This window comes from Pipistrellus kuhlii, unplaced genomic scaffold, assembly GCF_014108245.1.
Source record: "Pipistrellus kuhlii isolate mPipKuh1 unplaced genomic scaffold, mPipKuh1.p scaffold_m20_p_5, whole genome shotgun sequence".
Taxonomy (NCBI): Eukaryota; Metazoa; Chordata; class Mammalia; order Chiroptera; family Vespertilionidae; genus Pipistrellus; species Pipistrellus kuhlii.
The window spans coordinates 81,627,563-81,654,149 of NW_023425551.1; the positions used below are offsets into that span (position 1 = coordinate 81,627,563).

At 53.0% G+C, this 26,587-nt stretch overlaps 1 protein-coding gene and 1 pseudogene across 1 annotated transcript; both read left to right on the plus strand.

Moving 5' to 3' along the window:
- The first annotated feature begins 420 nt into the window (after positions 1 to 420).
- Positions 421 to 1,784, plus strand: LOC118706029 (annotated as a pseudogene).
- A 5,269-nt stretch (positions 1,785 to 7,053) lies between these two features.
- Positions 7,054 to 17,018, plus strand: LOC118705672 (DLA class II histocompatibility antigen, DR-1 beta chain-like). Its single transcript, XM_036414703.2, has 6 exons — positions 7,054 to 7,218; positions 12,364 to 12,630; positions 15,013 to 15,294; positions 15,927 to 16,037; positions 16,463 to 16,486; positions 16,757 to 17,018. The coding sequence occupies exons 1-6, from the start codon at positions 7,119 to 7,121 to the stop codon at positions 16,768 to 16,770; spliced, it is 798 nt and encodes a 265-aa protein (XP_036270596.1). The 5' UTR covers positions 7,054 to 7,118; the 3' UTR covers positions 16,771 to 17,018.
- The last annotated feature ends 9,569 nt before the right edge of the window (positions 17,019 to 26,587 follow it).

Consider the following 26,587-nt stretch of genomic DNA (forward strand, 5'->3'; position numbering starts at 1 on the left):
AGCAGCACCTGACTCTGCCCGCAGTGTCCAGGCAGCCATTGGGGTCGGTCAGGCCAGGTAGGCAGAACCTGATACCGCCTGTGGTGTCCAGGCAGCCATCAGGGGCTAGACAGGAGTGGCGGGCAGCACCAGCCACCACCCATAGTGTCCAAGCAGCCATCAGGGTGGGATAGGCCTGGCTGGTAGTGCCTGACTCTGCCCCTGTGGTCCAGGCAGCCATCGGGATCCAGGCAGAGTGGCTGGGCAGTGCCTGAGGCTGCCTGTGGTTTCTGGGCAGCCATAGGGGACCAAGAAGGCTGGGAGGGCAGCCCCTGACACTGCACGAGGGTCCGGACAGCCATGGGGGACCAGGCAGGCCAGGCAGGCAGAGCCTAATGTAGCCTGCTGGGTCCAGACCAGGATAAGTAACTGGGCAAGGGGATGGGGGCAGCGCGTGATGCTGCCCACGGTGTCCAGGCAGCCATCGGGACCCTGGGTAGGCTGGGGTGGCCAGGGTTTCTGGGATCACTGTTTTCCCCCGGCTGCCTGTGGACACTGGTGGAGCAGGCTGGGGTTGAACATTTTAATGAAAGTGAAATGCCTGTGCCCCGGCCCACTGCTCAGGTCTCTGGTGAGGTGAGGGCAATGCACAGTTAGCAGGCACCAGGGCTTGGAAGGGACTAGGAGCAACCTGCAGGCATGCTACCAGGAAGAGGTGCTGAACCATGATGTCGCAGAAGGCTGGCTGATGGAGGTAAGCAGAAGTGCAGGTGAGGGGGCTCTCGCTGAAGCTGAGCTTGAAAAGCGCACCAACAGCCTGATGAACTAAATCGCCTTTCTGAAGAAGGTGCATGAAGAGGAGATCACCGACCTGCAGACGCAGAACCAGTATGCTCAGATCTCCATGGAGATAGACATGTTTTCCAAGTCCCACCTCTCTGCCATGCTCAAGGACATCCACACCCAGTACAGGAAGCTGGCTGCCAAGAACATGCAGAATGCAGAAGAATGATAAAAGAGCTGCTTCACCATGCTGATGGAGAGCACTGCGAAGAACACCTATGGGTGCCCACCACGAAGGAGGAGGCATCTGAAAGCCACTGCCTGCTCAAGGCCAAGACCCTGGAAATCAAAGCATGCCTGGCATGAACTAAGCTCTGGGAAAGCAGCTATGAGAGTTGTAGGATAAGCAGAACTCTGACGTTAGTGCTATGCAGGACACAATCAATAAATTAGAAAATGAGCTGAGAACTACAGAGAGTGAAACGGCAGGATATTTAAAAGAATACCAGGACCTCCTCTATGTGGCTTTGCACATGGACATGGCAGCTGACAGGAAACTCTTGGAAGGTGAGGAGACCCGGCTCAGTTACACCAGCGTGGGAAGCATAAATAGTGGTTATTCCCAGAGTTCCCAGGTCTTTGTTCGATCTGCCAAAGGTGGTTTACAGACTAGCTCCTACTTGATGTCCACTCGCTCGGTCCCTTCCTAATAGACCAGCTATGTCCAGGAGGAGCAGATCGAGGTGGAGGAGACCATTGAGGCTGCAAAAACTGAGGAAGCTAAGAATGAACCCCCATCTGAAGAAGAAGCTGAAGAGAAGGAGAAGGAGAAGGAAGTGGGTGATGAAGAGAAAGGAAAATAAGAGGAAGAAGGTGCCAAGGAAGAATTTGAGGATGCAAAGGAGGAAGAAAAAGGAGGTGAAGCTGAAGGAGAAGATGTCCAAGAAGCTGAGGATGAGAAGAAAGATGAAGATGCTGGGGAGGAGCAAGCAACCAAAAAGATTGTGCCCCCCTTTCCTTAATTATTTCAGGAATAATCCTCCTGAAACCTGGTCAACCCTGTCACCAATCAAGAGTTGAGTTCCTGATAGTATATGAATTAAGAAGTCCATATATGTAACATTCTGAGTGACTCAGTTGGATATTAAATGTTGTGCTATGACTTTTCTCCTATGCACAGTATCTGTTTGCTTGCAGAGTGGCTTACTGGCTTGCTGCCAGCCTGTGCATGGTCCACTCTTTTGAGTTCAGGATCTGTGACAATGCAAATAATTCAGATGTTTACAATAAAACACATGAATATGTGAATTCACTGATGTTGATGTTAAACTTCATGGAAAAAATAGTCCTTTGAGTGTTGGGTGGTTAGAAATTAAAGATCTCAAATCATGTGTGATAAACAGTAAATAAAGTTACACTGAATGACAAAAGCAAACAAACAAACAAACACAACATTAGGGGCCAGGAAACATTCAAAGAACTAGGGAACCATTCCCAAATCAGGAAGGGAAGTCACAGGATGTATATTATTGCTATGAAAACAGTATTTCCTACTACTTACAACATATGCAATGTAACATATTGGATGCCTTCCTATGGCATGAAGTATGTGTTTTCATAGACCACATGTGTCAAACACAAGGCCCGCGGGCCAAATCCATCCCGCTAGGCCTTGCAATGTGGCCCGCACCACGCTGTCATCACTGCACTCCGCTGCGTTTCCATCACAATGACAGTTTATGACTGTTCAGTAAACCATTCGGCCCGCGATTTAGGCTGGTTTTTAGATTTTGGCCCCTTCTCTGATTGAGTTCGACACCCCTATCATAGACTAATACTGGTACATCTGTTATAGTTATGGTGGTATGTCATATCTATCTATATTAGTAAAAGGGTAATATACTAATTAGACCATGAAACCTTCCAGAAGTTCTTCCAGACAAAGCCATGGTGGCGGGGCAGAGGCAAAGGCGGTTAGGGGTGATCAGGCCAGGAGGGAAGGTAGTTGGGGGTGATTAGGCCAGGAGGGGAGGGCAGTTGGGGGTGAGAAGGCCAGCAGAGGGGACCAGTTTGGGGTAAACAGGCTGGCACAGAGGTGCACTTGGGGGCAATCAAGCCAGCAGGCAAAGTGGTTAGGGGTGATCAAGAAGGCAGGCAGGTGAGCGAATCGGAGTCAGCAGTCCTGGATTGCAAGAGGGTTGTCCAACTGCCAGTTTAGGTCCAATCCCACAGGGGTTGCAGATTGGAAAGGATGCAGGCTGGGCTGAGAGACACATCCACTCCCAGGCCCCAACCCCGGTGCATGAATTTCTTGCGTTGTACCACTAGAACACACAAACACACACACACATACAACACATACACACATACACATATACACACACACATACACACACATACATACACATAAAACACACACAAATACCTACAGATTTACATACATAGCATTATATACATACAGAATACCCCCGTTTTATTGTATCTGCTTTAGGCCATGGGAGAGAAATAACGAGGCCACATACAGTTAAAACCCTTTGTGTGCCTCTCCCTCCTCTCACGTGGCCCCTCGTCTCCAGAGGCAGCCACTCTGCGTGGGAGGCAGAGTGCTTGCTCCACAATGCCAGCTGTGGGAGCCCTGGTCTCAGACCCGGGGAGCAGGTGAAGACGTGAGAAGGCGTAGCACACAGGGGAGACGTTATTGCAGACCAGGGAGCTATTGCTACCGCAGGAGCCATCCGACAAAGCAGTTCCTCACAGCAGCCGCCCAAAGCGGCCCACACGGGCTGGTCATGGCACCTCACACACCCACTCAAACCAGAGGCCTCGGGCAGGTAGTGACAGTCCTGCTGCATGAACATGAGCGGGTCACATGAGGTTGCGCGGGCGAGGTACGTGTGTGCCACTGCTGAGTTACTGCCCTCGCACACGTGTGGGGCAAGGGGCCTTTCACCTGTAATACTGCTGTGTCCTCGCCTGCTCACATGCGTAAGGCAAACTGGGCTTGATCACCCGGCCCACTCTGGTGAGGGTCCGCACAGTTGGTATCATTCCCAGATATGATATATAAACCCCTACATATGTATGCAAAGGTAACATAACATTTGCACATGTTTTCACATTTCAATAAATAGTATGAGACTTGTGCAGCTTGCTTTTTTTAATCAATAATATGTGGAACTTAATCCAACGTGATAACATGTGCCATTCGTTTTAACTGCTGTCATGAAATTCCATTTCTGAGTATCCCTGCCTTTATGTATCCTTCCTCTGCTTGGGAAATGCTGAGAAGTGGAAATATTTCCCCCATAAACTGCTGCAGCTCCTCGCTCGTGCACACCCGTGAGGTTCTCTGGGAGGTACCCCGGTGCGGTGCGGGGTCACAGGGCACGCCCACTGTCACCATTCAAGGGGAGAAAATGGTTCCGGGGTTCTGTGCACACGGCCCTGTCCGGGTGCTGGCTGCCATCCTCCCACATGTGTCCCGTTCACTTTCTTCTTCTGAAAGTGCTTCACCTACTCTCCCACGGAGGTGCTGCCTTTTGAGCGGAGCCTGCTCACAGACTTAAATCTTCCTCATCTTTTCCTCGGCTGGTGCGGTGCAGTTGGCAGGAGCGTCCCCCAGGACGCCGAAAGGTCCAGGGTTCCCAGTTAGGGCATTACCTAGGCTGCAGTTCAACCCCTAGTCCAGGTGCATGAGGGAGGCAACCAACTGACATTTCTCTCCCTCTCCGTCTCCATCCTCTCTCTCTCAAATCCTTGAAACACATCCTCAGGTGAGGATGAAATCTCGCTCATCTCTCAGCATTAGATCAGGTGTCTCCCTTCCAGGACAGCTTTCTCATCAGCCAGCCCAAGGCCCTGCAGCGGCTGTGACAGGTCAGTGACAGGCCTCTCCCAGGACAGGGTCCCAATGGGGATAGAAAATGGGGGGGGCAGAGCAAGCGAGGGGGGCCGGGTGGAGCTCTGGACCCCACCCAATTGCACAAACTGGGGGAATAAGTCCAGACAAGTTGCTTTATAGGCAAGGGTGCCAGCCTTACGCAGGGTGCACACCAGGCTCTGGCCCATTGGACAGAGGCTAGGAGAAGCCTGCTCCTGGTGCTGGGCCAGCAAGGCTGACCAGCTCCCGCCGGACATCGGCACAGGCCCCGGGCGCCCCACCTGGGGGAGAGGTCACACTGGCCCCCACGGTCCCACATCTCCCTTCACACCTAGTCTACAGGCTTCACATGAGAAGCTTGTTCCAAAGACATGGCTCATGGGAAAACTCCATCACGACAGTGAATGACAAAGCCCTGGAGCAAACACAGCTACTATTTTCATTTAGAATGCAGTGATTTGATTTCTTCTCGGCCTTTTGGCTAAGATCATGTGTAGAATGCAGTGATTTGAGAGACAGAAGACCCTGAGTCAGAACCCCAGCCACTCTCATTGCTGTTTAATCTCCCATTAAAAGTACCTACTGGTGCCTTTTGTCAGCTCATTCAGTGAAGTAACCCAGGACAGGTAGCCCGCTGACCCCCTCATTCCCTCCACATGGACAAGGGGATATGTCTGCTGGTATCAGGTCAACTGACAAGGTCACAGAAGGGATGGGCAGGTGGGCCAGTATCAGGAGGTGGCAGGGGCTGCCCAGGACCTAGGAGCCGGGGCGCCATCAGAGCTGTGGAGGCAATGGGCCCAAGGCCGCCTACGAACCCCTCACATGCAGAGGAGGCACCTGAGCACAGAGGCCAAACGCCTCCCAGTCACACAGGTCAAGATGGAGACCCAGGTTCCCTTGGTGCAATTCCCCCAGATCATCAAGAGCCAGGAAGGGGCTGGCGCAGGGAGGATGGTCCCCAGCACCTGCCCCTCCCAGGCTCTTAAGCCCAATCTGGGAGACAGAGTCAGGGGTCCAGTCCCCTGTGGGCCTAGAAGCATTTTTCAATCTTGGGACCCTCCCCATCTCCTATTGGGACACCCCTTCCCCAGGAAACTCCCATTTGAGGGACAAAGGAAACAGAGACTCGAGCTTACACATAAGTCACTGGGGAGAACACGCCATGACAGGAGAGTGTGGCCTGGACTGGGTGTTGGCTTCACCAAGGGCAGCTTCCTAAAGGAGGCTGAGCTGTCAGGGCAAGGAGCGGTTTATTTATTTATTTGTTTATTTGTTTGTGTTAATCCTCATCCAATATGTTCCCATAAGAGAGTGGGAGAGAGAGGGAAAGACAGAAAGAAGCATGAGAAACATCAATTTGTTACCTCCTGCATGTACCAGCCTGTTATAGAGTTCAAACATGCTTTCCTCTGCTCATCAGAAGGGGGCATGCACTGCCCCAGTCAAATGTGGGCTCCGAGCAGCTGTATCACCTATCACATGTCCAGGCCCCACTGCCTGGGCTCCATCCACAGCCCCTGCACCAATCAGCAGCTACCATCCTGTCAGGTCATCAGTTACTAGGGGAACTGCTCCTGAGGTGTCCCCAGATTCACACCTTTCCCAGTATGGAAACACCTGGAAGATCACAGGGGCTCTCACTGTGAGAGGCTGAGTCACTTCCACAAATCTGCACACTCAGTTGTGGTGCAACAGGGAACTAAGCCAGTCAGAGAAAGACAGTGTCACATGGTCTCCCTCATATATGGAATCTGATGAACAAAAGAGATCCAGAGACATAGAAGCACAGAACAGACTATCAACCTCAGAGGAAGGCAGGGGAGGGTGGCTGGCCAAAGATCAAAGAAATTGTGTGCATAGATCCTATGTATTCCCCTAGACATATTGTGTTGAAGGCGGGGTACCGTGGTGAGGGCAGGGGTGGCCTAGAAGAGGTCCATGGGGAATAAGGGGGACATGCTAGTATGTAATACTTTCAACAATAAAAGATTTTTAAAAAATAGGACAAAAGTAAAGATCTGATAACTTGCAGTCACATCCCTCACCCTCAGCTCCCAGCACACTCACTCACCCATTTGCAAGCGGCTCTGTCTGCAGAGAGAAACCAATGGCCCCCAAAGGCTCCAACTTGTGTGCTCATCACTGACCAGCGCAGAGCTGCCTCACAACAGGGCCCAGCACAGTGTTTCTGACACAACCAGACCAAACCTTTAAAGCCTAAATCAAAGCCATGCTTTTAATGAAGGAAATTTTAAACTTCAGAAGAGGACCTTCCTACTGCATCTCTGACCAGCAACTGATGTTGCTATTCACCTTTGATGCTGATTTGTTCTGAGGACTGAGACGACCCAATCCAGGGAAAAAGGAGTGAGTTCCCCAGTTGGTGTTACTGGGGCTGTGGGTGGAGAAGGGTCACAGCCCTCCCTGAGTGAGACCTGCCTGTTCCCTGCCCCTGTCCTCTCTGAGCTCCAGCATGGTGTGCCTGCGGTTACCCGGAGGCTCCTCAATGGCCGCTTTGACGGTGATGCTGATGGCACTAAGCCCTCCGCTGGCTCGGGCCAGGGACACACCAGGTGAGTGCTCCTTGGGGGTGAGCTGCTGTGGGTGAGGAAGACAGGAAATGAGCTCTGTCACCAAGTCCAGGCCATGGCCCTTAGAAAAGGTGGCATTTTCCTCAGAGACCACCTGCCTATCAGATGGACCCCGATTCTTTCCACCACAAAAGGGGCTGGTGCTGGCCACTGTGAGATGTGCAAGGGCCTCCATGTATCTCAGCCGTTTTTCTCACCTCGCCTCTAGTAAACATCCCTGTTCTGTGTCCCCTTCTATCGGGGTCCTGAGAAGATCGAGAAATAATGATCTCAGACTAATTCCCACCCAGTGCTCCATTTATTGCAATGAATTACCCCAAAAAGGAACGTTTCTCTGACATTTTATAGGAGACAAAAGTAATTAGAGGGTCTCTCTTTGATGATCCTCTGTTCTGTCCTCAACAGCATCTGTGATGTTGGTGCCCCTTCCTACTATGTGAGATGTACCAACGGGCCTCCCGCACCATCTTCTTTCCTTTCTCCCTGAACCCCTTAAGACAGAAAAAATTCAGAGCAATAATTTCTCTGGAAAAAACATAAATAACCCAGTGTTATAGATCATCAGTTTAAGTGGTTAGGAAGCTCTCCCTGAGGAAGTTACAGTCAGAGACATTTGAGACCTGGATGATGAGACAAGCCACCCTGTGAAGATCTAGGCCCTGAATTCTAGGGCATAAGTGTCCCAGGGAGAGGTACAGGGAAAGACCACAGTGTGGGAACGTGTTTGCAGTCTTAAAGGGGCAGGAAGAAGGCTAGCGTGGCTGCAGCACAGGAGCGAGTTGGGGAGTGACACTGACGTAGGAAGAGGCTGGAGAAGACGGAGACACATCATATTGGGCCCTGATGGGGGGTAAGAAGTTTGAATTTTATCTGAAGAGACATGTGAATTACTGAGGATTACAAGGAGAGTCCATGTATGTTTGTTAAAAGCAATAATCCCAGCTTCCAGGTGGAGGTTGGACTGCAGGGCTCACAAGAGGAGGCAGGGACAGAGGAGCATGGAGGAGCGCCCAGGTGTGGTGCTTGGGCTTCAGTGAGTGTGTGCACCAGAGGCAGCGGGAAAGGGGAAGTGAGCAGATCTGAGGGAGATATTTCCATGACGTATTATGGATGAAATGGGGGAGGAGTCACAATCCCTAGGATTTTATCTTCAATAATTAGAATAAACTTGGTGGAGCTGTGTACTGAGATGGGAAGGACTGTGTAAGAAGTAGTTTGAAGAGGGTGGTGAGGAAGAAAGGTTCTGTGTAAGCTGGGAATGATTTCTTGACATTTGTGTGGAGCTGTCAAGAGGTCAGTTGAACACAGGAGCCTGGAGGTCATGGCCTGCCAGGGCAGGGCGTGTTTGTGTTAGTGTCATTGACACATGTGCTGTGTTAAACTCCAGGGAAGTAGAAGAGGAAGAAGAGGTGTGTGTGTGTGTGTGTGTGTGTGTGTGTGTGTGTGAGAGAGAGAGAGAGAGAGAGAGAGAGAGAGAGAGAGAGAGAGAGAAAGAGAGAGAGAGAGAAAAGCAGACAAGAAGCTGCTAAGGGTTGATCCCAGGGACCAAGGGCCAATGAGTCAGCAAAGGGGACTGAGGAGGGGTGCAGTGTATTGAAAAAATCCAAGGGAAGGTGATGCAGGGGAGTGAGGGGAGTAGATTTTTTCAGAAGGAGGGAGTGGCCAGGTGTGGGGAGAACTGCTAGGAGGCAGGAAGTGAGGACATGCAGAGCAGTGAGCCCTGGGTTTGGTGGACATGACGTTCACAATCAGTGGAGTGTATGAGACAGAACCTGATTGGCCTTTTGAAGAGAGGATGGGAGCTGGAGACATGAGGAATGATTACAGTGACTCTGAGCTGAGACTTCAGGGGGACTGTGCCTGGGCTCAGAGGGTCAGTGGTTTAAAGCATAAGGACAAAGGAGCCTGAAGGGAAGCTGGGAACACCAGAACCAGAGATGCTCAGTCATCAGCAAGGAGCCACTGGGGTGACCTGGAAGGCAGAGGTGACTGATTATGAAAGCCACCAGATCCACAGCCACCGTTTATCAGTGACCCAGAGCAGACAGTCACTGCCCAGTGATGACGGTGGAGTCATGGACAAGACAAACCTGGTCCCTCCAGCTTGGAGCACCGTCACATAGGCAGTTATATGCACCGGGCCTCCCTGTGAGTGTGTGACTCTCATAACCCGCCCGTCTTCCCTGCAGCAATTACAGATGTAATGACCATGGACTCTGATTCAGAGAGTTCAAGCAACTGACCAAAGTCACAAGGTTAGCTGTAGAACCAGGTCACATAGTCTAGGCCTCAGAATCTAGAAAGTCCTCTCTTCTACGTCTGCATAATCCTTTCATATTAGAGGCTATATATCCTGTTATATACAGAGACCAATATTTCTGTCCATGTGTTCAAAATAGTATTTAGTGATAAAGTTAATTAAAGACAATTGCCAAACAATGATGAAGACATTATATGTTTTAGAAAGTTAAGGAATAGAAAGACCTTATGAGCAAGATATTTATTGAGGTTTTATGTGATCAGCACTGGGAAGAATCACTATGTAATTTCACACTTATAATATCCTGTGAGGAATACAATATCAGTAAATCTATTGTGGAGATGAAAAACAAGGCCCCTGGTGTTACCATCTGACCCAGTGGAAGAGCTAATGCTCTAAAGTAGATCCTCATTCCAGAGCTGGGCTTCTACCCCCACTATGAGTGGCTTGGCTGGGTCTGACTGGCTGCTGAGATTGCTGATGCTCCCATGTGCCAGAGAGTGTCTCAGGGCTGGCGCAACAGGCACAAGGGCTGCTGGTTCCAATAGCAGGAGGAACTTACATCCATTTTGCATTTACATCTTGAAAACTTCCATATTGGCTCACACTAGGCTGTGGGCACGTGAGAAACACAGAGAAGTTTACGTGCACTTCCAGCCTCAGATTCCATCAGCGGGTGGGCTTGTGTCCACAAAGGAAATACAGGATGCCTGATTTAAGCTGAATTCCAGAGGAAAGGCAATTACTTATCTGAAATCCAAATGTGCTGGGAATCATGTATTTGTATTTGCTTTATCGGGTGGCTTTTCAGTTGGGCCCCTGAGCATGGCCTGATAGTGCCAACCACACCGGCTTCAGTGAACAACTCACACATGTTTATTTTCAACCTTCTCACGTGTCAGGAAGGTGATAGAGAATTTGTGAAGTTAGACAGACCCAGTCTGACCAGAGTGCCCTCCCCTCTGCCATCATTTCCACGTGAAGGTCTCCATCTAAAGCTGGGACCTGCTCCTTTCTGTAACCGGTTTCTGTGAGGGTGTCATCTTAGCTACGCCCTTCCTGAGTGATCTGCCTGTAGACATGAGAGTCCACATCACCCAAGGCTGGTAATCTAATGCCTCCTGGTGTTACTGGGAACAGGATGCATTTAGAACCTGAATCAGTTGGCACTTTGAATGGGAATCAAGTGGCCGTGGCTGTAGCTGGTACTGCAGACAAGCCTTGGGCCAGTGGCCGGGAGAGTAAGAAAGAAGACGATGTGGAGGATAAATGAGGACTTGGTAACTGGGTAGCGAGGCAAAGAAACAGGTATCTTGGTTCTGAACACATTTATTTTGCTAAAAAAAAAAATTACTCTGCACTGGAACCAGATTTTTAAAATATATACGTTTCATATAGATTTTCAACAGATGTATTGGTAGAACTTCCTATGTAATTCCCAGCTGCTGTATAATCAACAGTGTTGTTTTGTGTGTGTTTTTTCACTCCAGATTTCTCAGACAGTTCACCAACTCTTCTCTCCCTTCCCACCCCAGGGACATCTGCAATATTTAAAGCCATGTTTGGTGTCACAGGGGCAGGGGGGGAGGGGTGGCGGAGAGGGCAGGGATGTTCTCTGACATCTGGTGGGATGCCGTGTGCAGCCCACTGTGTACAGAGCACCCACCCCACCCACACAGAGCAGTGCTGAGGTGGGAACACTGCTGGACACGGACTATTTCTGAATATTCTAGACTCACCTTTATACACACACGCACCTTCCAGTGCAGCTCTTCACGGTTCATTAAGAAAAAACTAGACAGTTACACAAATTCACCACTTCCTTGTTGAATCCATTCAGTCACTTGAAGTTTAAAACCTTCCTTCTTATTTGCCTTATGCGATGTTAGTCCAAACGCCATGAGTTCTGTCACTGCCTGTCTGCTGACCGTCCAGTCTCTCCTTATGAGTGACCATCGCGGTGAGCCCTGTTCTCAGGAAGGGCCTCCCGTTCCTGCAGGGACTCCCCCACCAGCGAGCGGTCAGATCCCCATCCATCCCCGGCTCTCTCCACGGCTGTGCTCTGGTCTCTGCGCCTCCTGGCTGGCCATGCAGGAAAGAGCCCATTGGGATTGGGGTGTAACCCCTGAGCTCCTCAGTACTCTCCGCTGCAGGGAGCAGAAGGCCCCTCACTCACCCCCAGGCTCCCAGCACCCCGACTGCTCCAGGCTCTGTCCCCTCCCGCCCACTGTCTGGGCGCAGATCTGGGTCTCTGGTTCCCAGGACCCCATGGGTTCCCTCAGGCTTCGCAGGTGGCAGTGCTTTCCCCAGAAATGTGCCCTCCCCTGTCGCCTCCCCCTCCCCCCCACTACAAACACACACACAGAGGCATCCTTCAGGCCACATCCTGTCACTCAGGCCACTGGCCCCGCCCTGATGGGACTGGAATCCTGCTGTCCCTGCTCCAGACCCCCTTCCCTGACATCTCCCTCCTGTGTGAACCACCTGTGGTTGGCTGTGCCCGCACTTTGCTGAATGCTAAGCTGCCTGGACCCAGGGCAGCTGGGCCTGGCACAAGGTCCCCTGCCCAGGTGGTGACAGGAGGAGGCGGGTATGGGGATCCGGTGGGTGGGGGGGGCCATCTAGGAGGAGGTGGTGATGGCACAGTCCTGGCCCAGCCCGAAGCCCGGAGCCCCGCGGGAAGCCCAGTGGGTCCCAGTGGCTGAGGTCCCAGGGGGCTCCCTGCCTGTGGCCTCCCTCCAGCCTAGAGGAGGGGGCGGGTGCTGGCAGTGGGTGCCGGGTCCTGTGTCCGCACCGCCTGGGCGCCCCGCACTGGGTGGCGTCAGCATCCTCTCTCACCCGCGTGACCTGTCCTTCTGTCCCCGCAGCACATTTCCTGGAGCAGGTGAAGTTAGAGTGTCATTTCTCCAACGGGACGGAGCGGGTGCGGTTCCTTGGGAGATACTTCTACAACCAGGAGGAGTACGTGCGCTTCGACAGCGACGTGGGGGTATACTTCGAGGTGACGGAGCTGGGGCGGCTCACCGCTGAGCACTTGAACAGCAGGAAGGACCTCCTGGAGCGGGCGCGGGCTACAGTGGACAGATGCAGACAAAACTATAGGGTGTTGAATCGATTCCTGGTGCATCGGCAAAGTGAGCCAGGGACTGAAGGGAAGGGGGGGAGTGGTCACGTGGGTGGGGGTGAGGAGCATCCTGAGGGGCCTGGGGGCAGCTGTAGGGACCCTGAGGTCCTGTCCTGTGTAGGGGCATTTCCAGGGTGCCCATCAGTGTCCAGTCTGGGGAGGGTTTGGGGAGCAGAGGGGAGGGAGGGAGGTGGGAGGTGAGACAGGGGAATAGGAATGCCTTGGCCAAAACTCCCTCCCCTCCCTCACCCTGAGCCCTGGAATAGGGGTGCTGGGTGCACCAGACTCTCCCTGGGGCGGTCAGGCTGGGTGTGAGGGCGGGGCCCCGGCGCCCCTGGCCTTTCTGAGCTCCTTTAGTCTGAGTGTCTGTTCCCCTCCGTGCACCTGTGTGGACACAGGTGATGGGACCAGGCTCCACACTGTAGCTTTGTTACTTCACACACAGGTGACATCCACACCGTGCTGGCAGTACTAAAGTAATGACATGTTAACGTTTTAGAGTTATGACAATGTACCTCACATTCTTTTTTTTTTTTAATCTTTTTTCAATATTGCCAAATACTCAATTGAAAATTTGTTTATTACTTTTAATTCATCCTTCATTGATTTTGAAGGTTCTTAAACACTTTTCACGCGCGAGTTGGTTGATGGCTGTTCCTGCTCTAGGAATGGCCTATTGTCCATCACCCATGGGTCCAGGCCTTTTCTCAGAGATTTTCCGGGTTCTCTAGGCCAGTGTTTCCCAACCTTCTCTCATGATGAGAATCACCTGGTGGAGTTGTTAAAACACAGATTCCTAAATCCCAACTAAGAAGTGCTAAACTAGAATTTTTGAGAACATATAGGTAAAATTGCATACCTAACTTAGTGCTCTGTATATAAAATCTGTCTTAGAGCAGTAGTTAAGTATACAATTTTACCTATATGTTCCCAAAAATTCTAGTTTAGCACTTCTTAGTTGGGATTCAGGAATCTGTGTTTTAACAACTCCACCAGGTGATTCTCATCATGAGAGAAGGTTGGGAAACACTGCTCTAGGCAGCCAGAGGGACACTTTGCTGACATGGATTCAGCATTTCTCAAGCTCCTGCCTTGTGCCTTCATTCAGTTTAGTTACTTTCCATGTTAGGAACTTAAACATCTTTAAGGGAATGAAATGCATCTGAAGTTCCTAGCAATGATTTACCATCAGTCTTACAACTACCCTTCTGGATGCAGGGAAAATGTTTCCCCCAGGTTTCGGCACCTCCTCCCCCTCCTCCTCCTCCTCCTTCAAATCTGTATTTATTGAGTCTGGTCTCAGGCAGGAGGCACACACGTCAATGAGTCCCAGCCCCTGCCCTGAGATCCAATGTCAGACTGAAAAGAGACAATTATAAAAGGACAGGAATCCCATGCCGAAATCGGTTTGGCTCAATGGATAGAGTGTCGGCCTGCGGACTGAAAGATCCCGGGTTAGATTCTGGTCAAGGACATGTACCTTGGTTGAGGGCACATCCCCAGTAGGGGGTGTGCAAGAGGCAGCTGATTGATGATTATCTCTCATCAATGTTTCTAACTCTCTATCCCTCTCTCTTTCTCTCTGTAAAAAATCAATAAAATATATTTTAAAAAAAAAAAAAAAAAAAAAAAACGGACAGGAATCCCAAAACAGAGCAGCTTCTGTGAGAAGGAGCAGGTGGCTCAGTGAGCGTCACTATAAGTAGAATAATGGGGGCTGCCCTGCTCCCCCCTCTCCCTCAAGACCCAGCCCTGGAGCTGGGGGATCCCCCTCTTCCTGCTTCATGGGGACCATCAAGGTGTTCCAGGGGTGATCGCATTCCCAGGACTCCACACCCTGAGTCCCACCCTCCCCAAGCCGGGGCCCAGCTTCTCCCTCTGCTCTCCTCACATTCTCTCTGCACATGTAATAAACAGGGACACAGAGTGAGGGCTGTGTTCCAGCTGCCATTGTGCATATGTTAGCACATTGGTCCTCATGTGTCCCTAAGCGGTGAGTTAGTATGATCACCCCCTTGTGGGTGAGGAGCTGAGCAGAGAGATCTCCCAGGATCACCAGGAAGAGGCAGAGCCCGGATGTGCCCCAGGCAGCGCTGCTCCAGATCCACACTTTAACACACACTCTGTGCCTCGCACACATCTGTGAACACTTCCATTCAGCAATGAGGAGCTGTTTCAAGTGAAAACTCCCCCAGATTTCCTCAGCGTCTCTACCATCCAGTGGCCTGGGCTGGAGGAGGAGACTGAAGGCCCATGGCACTGCCTCCTGCCCGGCAACAAGGCAGTTTGGGGGGGACCTGCCCAGGTCTGGGGCTGGGACCAGAGACGAGGCCGAAGGGGACACCCAAGCCTGCCTGTCTGCTCACGTCTCCCTCCACCTCCGCTGTCCCAGCTGCACCCACAGTGACCGTGTCCCCTGCAAAGACCCAGCGCCTGCAGCACCACCACCTCCTGGTCTGCTCTGTGAACGGCTTCTACCCGGGCCACATTGAGGTCCGCTGGCTGCGGGACAGCAGGGAAGAGCAGGCCGGGGTGGTGTCCACGGGCCTGATCCGGAACGGGGACTGGACCTTCCAGATGCTGGTGATGCTGGAAACAGTGCCTCAGAGCGGGGAGGTCTACACCTGCCAAGTGGAGCACCCCAGCAGCACCAGCCCCACCAGCGTGGAATGGAGTGAGACGCCTTTTGACCTCCCCTACTTCCCCACCCACAGGGGCCTTTGCTTGTCCCTGAGGCCAGGGTCCCTCTCCCCACACCCCAGTTTCCTTTACTGGGGTCCCTCCCTCAGCACAGGCCACAGGGCAGCCCTCCGATCGCTCTGTGGACACCCATAGCCCTGGGAGGCCATTCCTGCCCTGCTCTCCATTCCCACCCTCTCCCGTCATGGTGCCCCTTGGCCCTGGCACCGGCCCCTGTGGGCTGGGCGGGTGCTTCTGCCTGCGCTGAGCTGCCCACTGTGCTCAGGAGGCGCGTGTTCTCCACAGCGGGGGACCCTCCTGCCCGGGAGAGCCCCGTCTGCTCTGCGTCTGCGGCTCTGTCACCCGGGCCAAGTACCGAGGGTCACTGTGCCCGGCCCCGCAGCCCTCAGAGGCCGAAGCAGAGGCCTTGGGTCGAGAGTGAGGGCACCTGAGGCCAGTGCCTGGGCCTTGACCTGCTCAGTGTGACCTCAGTCTCTTTCCCTGAAACGGCTATTCTTCTGCTTCCTCTAGGATAGCCCCCTACACCCACCCCCCCAGCCCTCCCCCAGGGTCTCAGTAGAGAAGGTGCTTTGGGCTAAACCCACTGAAACCAGCCTCTCCTCCCAGGGGCCCAGTCCGGATCCGCACGGAGCAAGGTGCTGAGTGGGGCCGGGGGCTTCGTGCTGGGGCTGCTCTTCCTCGGGGCGGGGCTGCTCATCTCCTTCAGGGCGCGGAAAGGTGAGGAGCCGCTGGCAGGGAGGCCCCAGAGGCTGGGGGACGGGGCTTTGCTGGGTGAGCTCTGGGGTGGCAGCGCCCCAGAGGCCTCTCTCTCCCTGTGGGTCTCCCGTGTCCTGGAAACGCAGACTCACTACCCCCGGTTCTCAGGGTGGAGACATGAGGAGCCAGGGCTGTGGGCTAGAGCCAGTTCACACACAGGAGCTTTGGGTGTAGATCCTGGGGCACATGGAGGAGCAGGCCCTGCGGTCACTGGTGACTCTGGATGTGAGGGCTTCGGGCCCTGCTCTGGGCTCTGCTCTGGGCTCTGCTCTGGTGTCAGCGGGTGCGCGTGCTGCTAGACAAGCTCAGGTGGCCTGGGCGGGGACCCTGTGTTTGGGTCACACTTACCTTCCTATGTTTAAGCAGCATCTTCCTTCTCTTCCCAGGACACTCTGGACTTCAGCTCACAGGTAAGGCTCTTTAATCCTCTTAGGGACCCATTGGCTTTCCCTAGAACAGAAGGTGCAGGGGAGGAGCCAGGGGACAGAGAGGGGAGCCTGGGGTGGCTCTGGCCCCGCCCACACGGCAGAGCCTCCTCCTGCTGGTGAGAGGCAGCTCTAGAGCAGCTCTGCCTCCTGTGGCCTCAGAGCTTCTTCTCACTTGGGAGCCACAGCAGGCGGCCTGGGAGGGCAGCGCCCCTGCTGGCTGGGCCTGGGAACTGCACTGTCCTCTGTCTGCAGGGCTCCTGAGCTGAGGCGGCCATGGTGACAGTAGCAGGAAAGACCCTTCTCTCAGCCCCTTCTCCGCCTGAAGAGGTTTCCAGCTGGGCTCTCACTCCACAAGGAGAGCTGCCTGGGCTCTGGCTGGTCCTGGCTCCTGACCCCCCAGCTGCTCCTCCCTGCTGGTTCCTCCCAGCCCTGGACCTGGAGGCCCAGTGTTGACTGCAGAGCCTTAGCTCCATTCTCCCCGTCCCTTCGTGTTCAACCCTCGCTGTCTGCTGCCCACATCTACACTAATAAAGGGGTAATATTATAATTAGACCATGTGACTGTACATCTTCCAAACGTCCAACTTCCTTCTGGACAAAGCTATGGTGGTGGAACCAGAGGCAGAGGTAGTTATGGGTGATCAGGCTGGCAGAGTAGGGCAGTTGAGGCCCATCAGGCTGGTAGTGGAGGGCAGTTGGGGACCATCAGGCAGGGGAGAGGTTAGGCAGCAATCAGGCTAGGAGGCAGCAAGCAGTTAGGAGCTTGATTGTGAGAGGGATCTCTGCCCTCTGAATCCCATCCCTGTGGATTCCCAGATTGGAGAGGGTTCCGGTCAGGTTGAGGACACCCTTTCCTTGTGCACAAATTTTGTGCACCAGGATTCTAGTCTATATATATTGTATATATCTTCTATATGTATAAAAGCCTAGATGACCATTGCAACTGAATGATCCTTATGACATGCACTGAACACCAGGACGCAGACACTCAATTCTGGAGCTGCCCCCTGGTGGTTAGTGTGCTTCCACAGCAGGAGTGCTGCTCAGTTGACAGACCAAGCCCAGCAGCCCACCAGCCTGGCAACAGCCACTCCCTCAGTCGTCCTACAGGTCCAATGTCCAAAAATGGGCCAGGCACCAACAGAGCAGTGCCACCAGCATGATTTCGACAGCTCCACCGGCCTCCTAGAAGTCCCCACAGCTCAGGCACAGTGGCTGCTTCCCCGTCCTAGATGCTCCACCAGAAAGTAAAGATAGGAGAAACCAAGATGGCAGCATAGGGTAGACACCCGAATGCAGCCTACCACAACAAATTTGAATTTAGAACTGAAAACAGGGTAAACATCGCCCTGAAACACTGAACGGCTAGCTGAGAGGAGGCTCTGCCATCTGGGAAGGAGAGAGAAGGCATGCTGAGCTTCAGGAACTGTGAAGGTGCGGTGAACTGCATGTGCGCGGAAAGGCAGCCACCAGACTTCGCTGCTGGCTGGCTTGCAGAGTGCAGAGAGGATAGGCCAAGTTAGCTGCTCGCTTACTCCTAACGCGCAGCTGGCTTTCTGGTTCAGGAGGAAAATAGAAGCACCCTATTGCTCTGATAAACGGCCCCAGACAGGGAGAGGCCAAACTGTCAGGCAGTGGGCAGAGATCTCTGGAGGTGTGGGAAGCCAGCGGCCATTACTGTGGGACTCAGAAACCAGACCCTCATAGGGAGGGGCTGACCAAAGTTTGTCTGCACCACCCCAAGACTCCGCCCCATCCAAGCAGAGCACAGAGGCCCTTCCAGTAGCTAGCTTTCTCATTCACCTCAAATAGGACTCTCCTAGGGAGGAACAGACAGGAATCCAATGCTTGTCTGCGCCTATACCAAAGAGGTGTGTTCACCTGCAACCAATCTTGCGGGATTCAACAAAGCTTGTCTGTGCCACCCAGAGACTCCACCCATTTAAGCAGAATACAGAAACCCTCCTAGCTGAGACACTTCTGATTCTAATAGCCATTGGCTTGGAGATCAGCACTTCCCAATGATACCAACAACAAGCAAGGCTTAACAACAAGACTGCACATCCAGCCCACAAAGGGCTACACCAAGACTGTCCACCTCAGAGAACTGGGATGCTGACCCACTGAATCATATAGGACACCTTAGCACACAAAGCCACCCTACCAACTCAGGGAAGCTGTGAAAATGCCGAGACAGGGAAACAGATCACAAACAAAAGAAATGGAGGACAAAAAGTGACTGGATATAGAGTTCAAAATCACGCTTATAAGATTTTTCAAAAATTTCCTAGAAAAGGCCAATAAAATAAATGAGACCTATGAGGATATGAAAAGGGATCAACTAGAAATAAAAAATACATTGTCTGAAATAAAAAATATATATATTATACAGAGTCCTAAAAACAGAATGGAAGATCGTAAGAATCAAGTCAAAGATTTGGAACACAAAGAGCCAGAGGACACTCCTCCACAGAAGCAAGAAGATAAGAGAACCCAGAAAGTTGAAGATAGTGTAAGAAACCTCTGGGACAATTTCAAACGAACCAACATCAGAATTATGGGAGTCCCAGAAGAAGAGAGAAAACAAAATACCGAGAACATACTGAAAGAAATAGTGACAGAAAACTTCCCCAATCTGGGGAAATAGACTTACAAGTCCAGGAAGCGCACAGAACCCCAAACAAAAGGAATCCAAAGACTAACACACCAAGACACATCATAATTAAAATCCCAAGAGCAAAAGAGAATATTGAAAGCAGCAAGAGAAAAGCAGGAACTTACCTATAAAGGAGCACCTATACGATTGTCAGCTGATTTCTCAACAGAAACCATGCAGGCCAGACAGGAATAGCAAGAAATATTCAAGGTGATGAATAGCAAGAACCTACAGCCAAAGATAATCTCTCCAGCAAAGCTATCACTCAGAATCGAAGGCCAGATAGAGAACTTCTCAAATAAAAAAAAAAAAAAAAAAAACTAAAGGAGTTCATCAGTGCTAAACCAGAATTATATGAATTGCTGAAGGGGGTTCTTTAGGAAAAGGAAGAATATAAAGATAAAAATTATGATCAACAAATACATAACTATCAACAAGTGAAACTAAAAGCCAATGGAATTAAAAAACCTGATGAACAATATTAATGGGTGAATATAATAGAATCAGAGGTATGGAAGGGGAGTGGACTGATGATTCTCGGGGAAAAGGGGAGTGGGGGGTGCGGGAAGAGACTGAACATAAACTGTGCACCTATGGATGAGGACAATGGGGGATGTGGAAAGGGCAGAGGGTGGGGTGGGAACCTGGTGGAGGAGAGCAATTGGGGTGGGGGGGCGGGGGGAGAGGAATATTTGTAATAACCTGAACAATAAATATTTATTTCTTAAAAAAAAAAAAAGAAAGAAAGAAAAGAAAAGAAAAGAAAGAAAGGATATAAAGCGGCCACCAGTTGGCTTCTGACAACTGGTGTGAACGTCAGTGGGATGGATCCAGATCCCGGGCGGCAAGGGCATCCCACCACCTGCTCAGAGGGCCAGTCGTGTCCAAGCCCCCCATCACTCCCCTGATGACCCATGCACCAATCCATGCACCGGACCTCTAGTTTCTTTATAAAGTTTTCCTCAATTAAATATAGAGTAAAGATAATCTGCCTCACAGGGCTTTAAAAACAAGAAGTTGAAAGGAAAGGTTTTCTTAGTCCCTTCCTTCTTTTCACGAGGTTTCCATCCTGTAATCGGCCTGGTTCCTGAGCCAGGAGAGAGCCTACAATGGACTGAACATGGTGGTCCCCCACGTCGGTGCTTCTCAAAGACCAGCCCACAGGTTCCTTTCCCCAGGGATGCAGAGAGGAGACAGCAAGTGTAAGAACCGCAGGCCAGCCCAGCTGCTGTGGTCAGGGGCTGAGTGTCAACTTATGAACCAGGAGGTCACTGTTCAATTCCAGGTCAGGGCATATGCCGAGGTTTCAGGCTTGATCCCCAGTGGAAGGCGTAGAGAAAGCAGCTGATCAATGGTTCTCTCTCATCATTGATGTTTCTATCTCTCTCTCTCTCCTACTCCTTTCCTCTCTGAACTCATTACAGCCAGAGAGAGCCTGACTGAGGGTTTGAGACTCAAGGAAGGAGCAGTTGGTCAAGCCAGTACAGTGCCATATCACAGCCAAAGGAGAGAGAATCTGGCCCCCCTGGCTTCTCACTCTCTGCCACAAAAGAGACACAGGTGGATGCTGGACGCCAAAGCAGGATATGTTTCCATGGGGGCCTTTAGGTGCTACATGGTCCAGCTCCTGCCTCCTCCTCCTCATCCCCAGCTCATTCGCACATGCCTCACCCTACCCCACCCCCCATCACCCCCAGTTCACTCCACACCAGGCAGTTCCTAGAACATGGCCAACCTCTGGCCTGTCCTTACTATCTCTGTCAAGGATGCCCCTCGAAGAGGAACGGTGTCCTTTGCCCCAGCAGCCCACAGGCCTCTTAGCTGCTCCCCTTTCCCTGCTGAAGGGATGGGAGGGGTGACTGGTAGGTGCCCAGGTCTCAGCCTGGGCAGCCAGGGTCCTGGGCTGCTCCCACAGGGAGCACCAAGCCCAGCATCTTCCAGGGCGCTTCCCCAGAGGCAGGCTCTCCATCCTCAGCAGACCACAATCCTGTCCCCCTGTGTCCCTTCTCCCACACGCACCTCCTTCATTGCCACCAGCTGCAAATTTTCAGCTGAAAACATGAAAGACAGGTGCTTGTCTTTGGCTTTTTTCTTATAAGAAGAAAAACAATGAAGAGACAAACCCTAGGAAATCAAGTGTGTGTGTGTGTAGGAGGTGGGCGGGGGGGGGGGAGGGGGAGATGGGAGGGAGTAGCAGGCCATTGCTGTTAACTCAGCAAATTGAAATGCCAGGGATGAATGTGGGCCTGCAGGCAGAGCCTGTCACACCGCACTCCGACAGTGACAGTGCGCGATGGCGAGGGGGCGCAGGCAGCACCTTCATTCCTGAGTCCACCACTCCCGTGGCACTCCCTGGCCCTGGGCTCTCCTGTCTCCCCTCAATTTAGACACTATGGGTGGGGGGCAGAGGCAGGGGCGGGCTCTCTTACCTCTGTCCCTCCCCCACGAATTGCACTTAGGTCCCTCCTCCCCACCATCACGGAGGAGAGTGCTCCCTAGTGGAGCTGGGCGCTGAGATGCACACACAGTTGGTCTCTCCCTCCCCTTCCGGCACACAGCTCCTTCCCTCAAGTTCCTAAGTGAGGAGAGCAAGGGGAGCACCCTTTGGAGCAATATTTAGTCTTTTGTTCTTGGCTCTGGAAACAACTCCAGAGTCACAGGGTGAACAGAACTGTCTGTTTTCACAGCAAGCTCCTTTCTGCCCCACCTAGGTTTATGTTAACGAGGTGGCTGTTGGAAAGCACCTAAGGGTGGGCTGGTTGCCAGGAAAACCAAACACTTGATGGGAAGGATGGAACTTCCAGCCCCTCCACCTCCCAGGGAGGGGAGAAGGGACAGAAATTGAGTTCAACCACCAAAGGCAAATGATTTGATCCATCACATCTCTGTCATGAGCCTGCATTAAAAAAAAAAGAAGAAGAAGAAGAAAGAAAAGACAGAGTTCAAAGGGCTTCTGGGTGGGGAACGCACCCACACACCTGTAGGTGGCACACCCCTACTCCATGGAGACAGAAGCTCCTGGGCTCTCAACCCGTGCAGTCCCCACCTTAGCACCCCTGCACCTGGCTGCTCCTCCGTTCCCTCTATCCTACTCCTCCCCGTAAACCAGTTACCCTACGTGCATGCCTCTCGGGGCTCTGAGCCGCTCTCACTAATTAATCAAGCCCAGGGAGGGGGTTGTGGAAACCTCCCCGTACAGCTTCAGTCAGAAGCACTTGTGATTAGCGTCTAACGTTGGGGAAGGGGAGAGCCTATGCGGCAGAGCCCTTAGCTATGGGATCTGACGCTACTTCCAGGGAGAGAGTGTCAAGATTGCGTTAAATTGTAGGACATCAGCTGGTGTTGCGGAATTGCTTGGTGGTGTGGGGGAAGCATGCCTGTGCTGAGGTGGCCTCAGCAAGAGACTGTGGCCTCCGGGGACTCTATGAGTCACCCCTTTTGTTACTGGACAGAGGACCTGGCCCTGAGCGGGTCTGCTGGGCCAACAGGTAGTGTGCGAGTTCTTGATGTCATGCAGGAAAGATTTCACAACTCGGGTCCAGGTGACTGAGAGTGCTCCAAAGCCGAGGACAGTGAAACAGGAGGAGCTTGGCATAGAGGAGGCCACAGGAGAGCCTAGGCAGAGCTGCCCTGGCTCTCTGGGAGTTCAGAGAAAAGGGGGCCTTGCGGACAGGTCAGACAGTTAGCCTGGGACGAGCTGCCACTGCCCATTGCTCCCCTGATTGCAAGTCTCACTGGGTCCCTCAGAGTTTAGGAGTTGTGTGTCTGGGGGATGGGTGGGGAGACAGGGGGTTGGGCCTGCTCCCAGGAGGGAGGAAGAGGGCATGCTGGGTCCTTTGTCTTGAGGGCTTTCCCTCTCTTTTGCAGGCTGGAATCTTAGGGGAGGTGTCAGGAAGAGGTTCAGAAGAATATTCATCAGTTTTCCAGGTGTGCCCTTCAGGGCTGTGGTCTCTACTGATTGGTCAGTGCCAGGGCAGGGGACCCTTGGTCATTGCAGCTGGTCCTGGCATCGCCCACCAGGGTTTGCTGCTTTTCTGGGCCTGGAGCTGAAATACAACTGAGGCCCAGAAGTTATCTCTAGGGCGGTGACTTTCTGCATCTGCTGTGAATTGCTCTGCCAGTTTGTTCAGGTCTCAGTTTCCCCATTTCCACTTGCCAAGGAATTTTCCTGGCTTCTTACTTTCCTGCCTCCGTCTCAGGGCCAGAACCTCCTAGATGGGGAGCCTCTGTCCTCTGACCTCTGTACCGGGAAAGGCTAGCCTTCCAGGGGGCAGGCTACATTCCTGTTTCCAGGACACCAACATGCACCCCTGGTCACTAACTATGACCGTGGTCTACTGGACACAGGAAGGTTTTAAGCAGGCCAAGTCCTCAGGGAAAGGAAGAGAGAAAGAGGTGCCTGGTGTCTGGGGAGAGGGGCCCGCCCGATCAGCTCCTTGAGGCTAGGCTGTGAGGGGGGTGGGCAAGGGAACAAAGGATATTTGGAGACCAGAAAGCAGAAAGGCAGCCAGTGAGATGTAGCCAGTCTGGGGAGGGAGGACACAGGGACCCTTCCCTGGCACTGAGCTGGGCCTAGGCCTAAAGAGCTCACACAGGACCTGGGCTGGAGCCTGTGAGGTGGAGGGAAAGGCCTGCTGCATTCCCCCCCCCCCCCCCCCCCAGCAGTTAGCACTGAACACGGACTGTCTAACCCTAATGGACATCTCACCCCACACAGCACCTGCCCATCAGGCCTGCAGGAGCCCGGCCTCTCTAAGAGCTGTGCGTCTTTCAGGACAAAGTGGAGCCTTCTCCGTGGCTCAGTGCTGACTGTCATCGTGAGTTTTGAGGAAAACTGATGGCAGGGCAAATTGGACCCCTCCCCTCCTGTGGGCATGTCAAGGCCAGAGGCTTCGGGAAGGCGGGCTGGGCATGGTGCTGGCTGGCTCTGCATTTCAGGCTCCTCTCCCTTGAGAGCTAATAGCCAGCCTCACCCACAGCGGGGAAGCTCGGGGAAGCCAGCCCACCCCTCTCCATCCTCCCAAATCCTCTTCTCTGAGCTCCCTGCTGGGCCACCCAACCCCCTCGCCACTGAGTGCCCTTGAATGAGGGGAAGTCATTCCAGCGGCAGGAGAGGGCTTGCTGGCTGAAAGGGAAAGGACATTTATTTAAATTATTCAGTCCTCCCAGTTCCAAATCGGAGCCTGGAAGTCAGCACCACGGACAGCGCCGTGGCCCCAAGCAGCGCTGAAGAATAGGGAGGAACCCCGCTAGGCCCCACTCTTGAGCCCTAAGGCCTGCCCTTTCCCTGCAGCTTGAAGGGATTGTATCAGGAGTGTCACCGCTGGGCCAGTGCCTGGCGATCAACCATTCTCAGTGCCCTGCATGGGAAGGCAATTAAAGCAAGAATTAAAAAGCCATAGCATCACTTCAACTCCATGTGACCGGCCTGACGTGTGTCCTCTGCCTCTACGGAGGGTGGAGGGGGCGTGGGGGGAGCCAGGGCAAAGGGACGGGGCAAGAAGGAAAGAGGAAGAAGTGGAAAGGGAGTTGGGGGCATGAGAATGCAGGTTTCTGAGGCTTGCACGCCTTCCCAGCACATAGCCAAAGTCGGCTCACCTCCCTATCACACCACCCAGAATCCCCCCTGATGGCTCTGGTCTAAGAAAGCTCCCTCCTCTGGAGTCTCCAGAGCTACCAACCCCTCACCGGCGGGTGCGCAGCGTTGCGTCCGTCTCCACCAGAGCAAGTGCCCCACCGATGGGCTGTGCTGTCACCAGGGCCCACCCCCACCCCAGTGCCTGGTGCAGAGCACCACTGAGTGAGTGACTGCTAACTACTCTTTGACTGGTTCTTTGGCTGAAGCTCTTAACATAGTCTCTCCCCACCCCCCCCCCCCCCCGCTTGCTCTCCCCTTTCCACCCTACCACTGGGCAAGGCCATCCCTAAGTGAGAGTCACAAAGCTCAGCATCCTCGGGAGCCTGTTTACACAGAGTACCACACACACACACACACACACACACACACACACACACACTGACTCAGTGTCTAAAGAGCTCATGCGCATTGCTTCATGGAAAAGCTCTGGATTGGCTTCTAGCTTCTGAGAGAGCCAGAGAATTCTCATCTACTGGAATGGTGTTAACACTTTTCACATCCACAAAGCCCTCCTCCGTCCCAGCGGCAGCCTTGGTGGGCTTGGAAGTGAGGGGCACTCGGCTCCTTTCATTCCCCACCTCCTGGTGGAGCCCTCACCGGGATTCAAGTTTGATTGGAGCTGTTCTAGCAACTTCTGCCTCTGCCCTTGGGAGCTACGCGTGTCTATTTTAAATAAACCGCCCCCCTCTTTCTTCACTCCTTTTTACAAAGAACAGCTGCAAATCTCCTCTAAGGACAGCTTTCTTTGGGGTGGAATTCAGTCCTGACAGCCAGACGTTCATGAGACAGGCCCCGGGGCGGATCATGATTGCATGAATCAGCTGTGGGTTGGCTCTTGCCCAACACCTGGGGTGTCATCTCTGCATCCTGCGGTGCTTTTGGCTGCAGTGTCCCAAAACTTGGTTGCTCTTTTAAGAAAACTATGAGCCTCAGGGGTGGGAAAGGAAGACGGAGAAGAGGGCTGGGTGCAGCGGGAGAGGGCGAGTGTGCTCTAACGCCGTCTTCACAGCTGCCCAGAGCTCCGCCGCTTGCTTTATTTAATTTTTTAATATATTTTTATTTATTTCAGAGAGGAAGGGAGAGGGAGAGAGAGACAGAAACATCAATGATGAGAGAGACTCATCAATAGGCTGCCTGCTGCATGCCTCCTACTGGGATCAAGCCCACAACCCAGATACGTGCCCTGACCAGGAATCGAACCATGACTTCCGGGTTCATAGGTTGAAGCTCAAACACTGACCATGCTGGCCGGGTCCTGTTCCTTGTTTTAGATGTGGGTAAGCATAGCCAAGGTTTGCCACTACCCACACTGCTCTCTCCCAATGCGTCTTGCCCACATCTTGGGTCCCCAGGTATGAACACAGCTGTGCCTCTGGCTTACCCTACCATCCCAACTGAGCTTGGAGGAGCTGGCCAATGGCGCCCACGAGAGACCAGAGGAGCTGGCCAATGGCGCCCACGAGAGACCAGAGGAGCTGGCCAATGGCGCCCACGAGAGACCAGAGGAGCTGGCCAATGGCGCCCACGAGAGACCAGAGGAGCTGGCCAATGACACACACGAGAGACCACAGGGTCCAGGCCTGAGGAGCATGCTCACTGTGGTGGCGGATGGGTCTCTGCTCAGCCGGACACCGATGAAGGGGCTGGAGCCGGGCATGGCCCCTGAGCACCAGACCTGAGCAGCAAAGGCCCCTAGACTCCTAGCGAACTCCTCCTCCTCCAGCGCCCCAAGCTCAACCAGACCCCCGAGCCACCCAGCCCAGCCCCGGCCAGAGGAAACAGAATCCCCC

Excerpts from the sequence above, each read along its gene's own strand:
- LOC118705672 (XM_036414703.2), top strand. The coding sequence starts at position 7,119 with ATGGTGTGCCTGCGGTTACCCGGAGGCTCCTCAATGGCCGCTTTGACG. Across the intron at positions 7,219-12,363 it reads TCGGGCCAGGGACACACCAG|CACATTTCCTGGAGCAGGTG; the intron begins GTGAGTGCTCCT and ends CTGTCCCCGCAG. Across the intron at positions 12,631-15,012 it reads ATTCCTGGTGCATCGGCAAA|CTGCACCCACAGTGACCGTG; the intron begins GTGAGCCAGGGA and ends CCGCTGTCCCAG.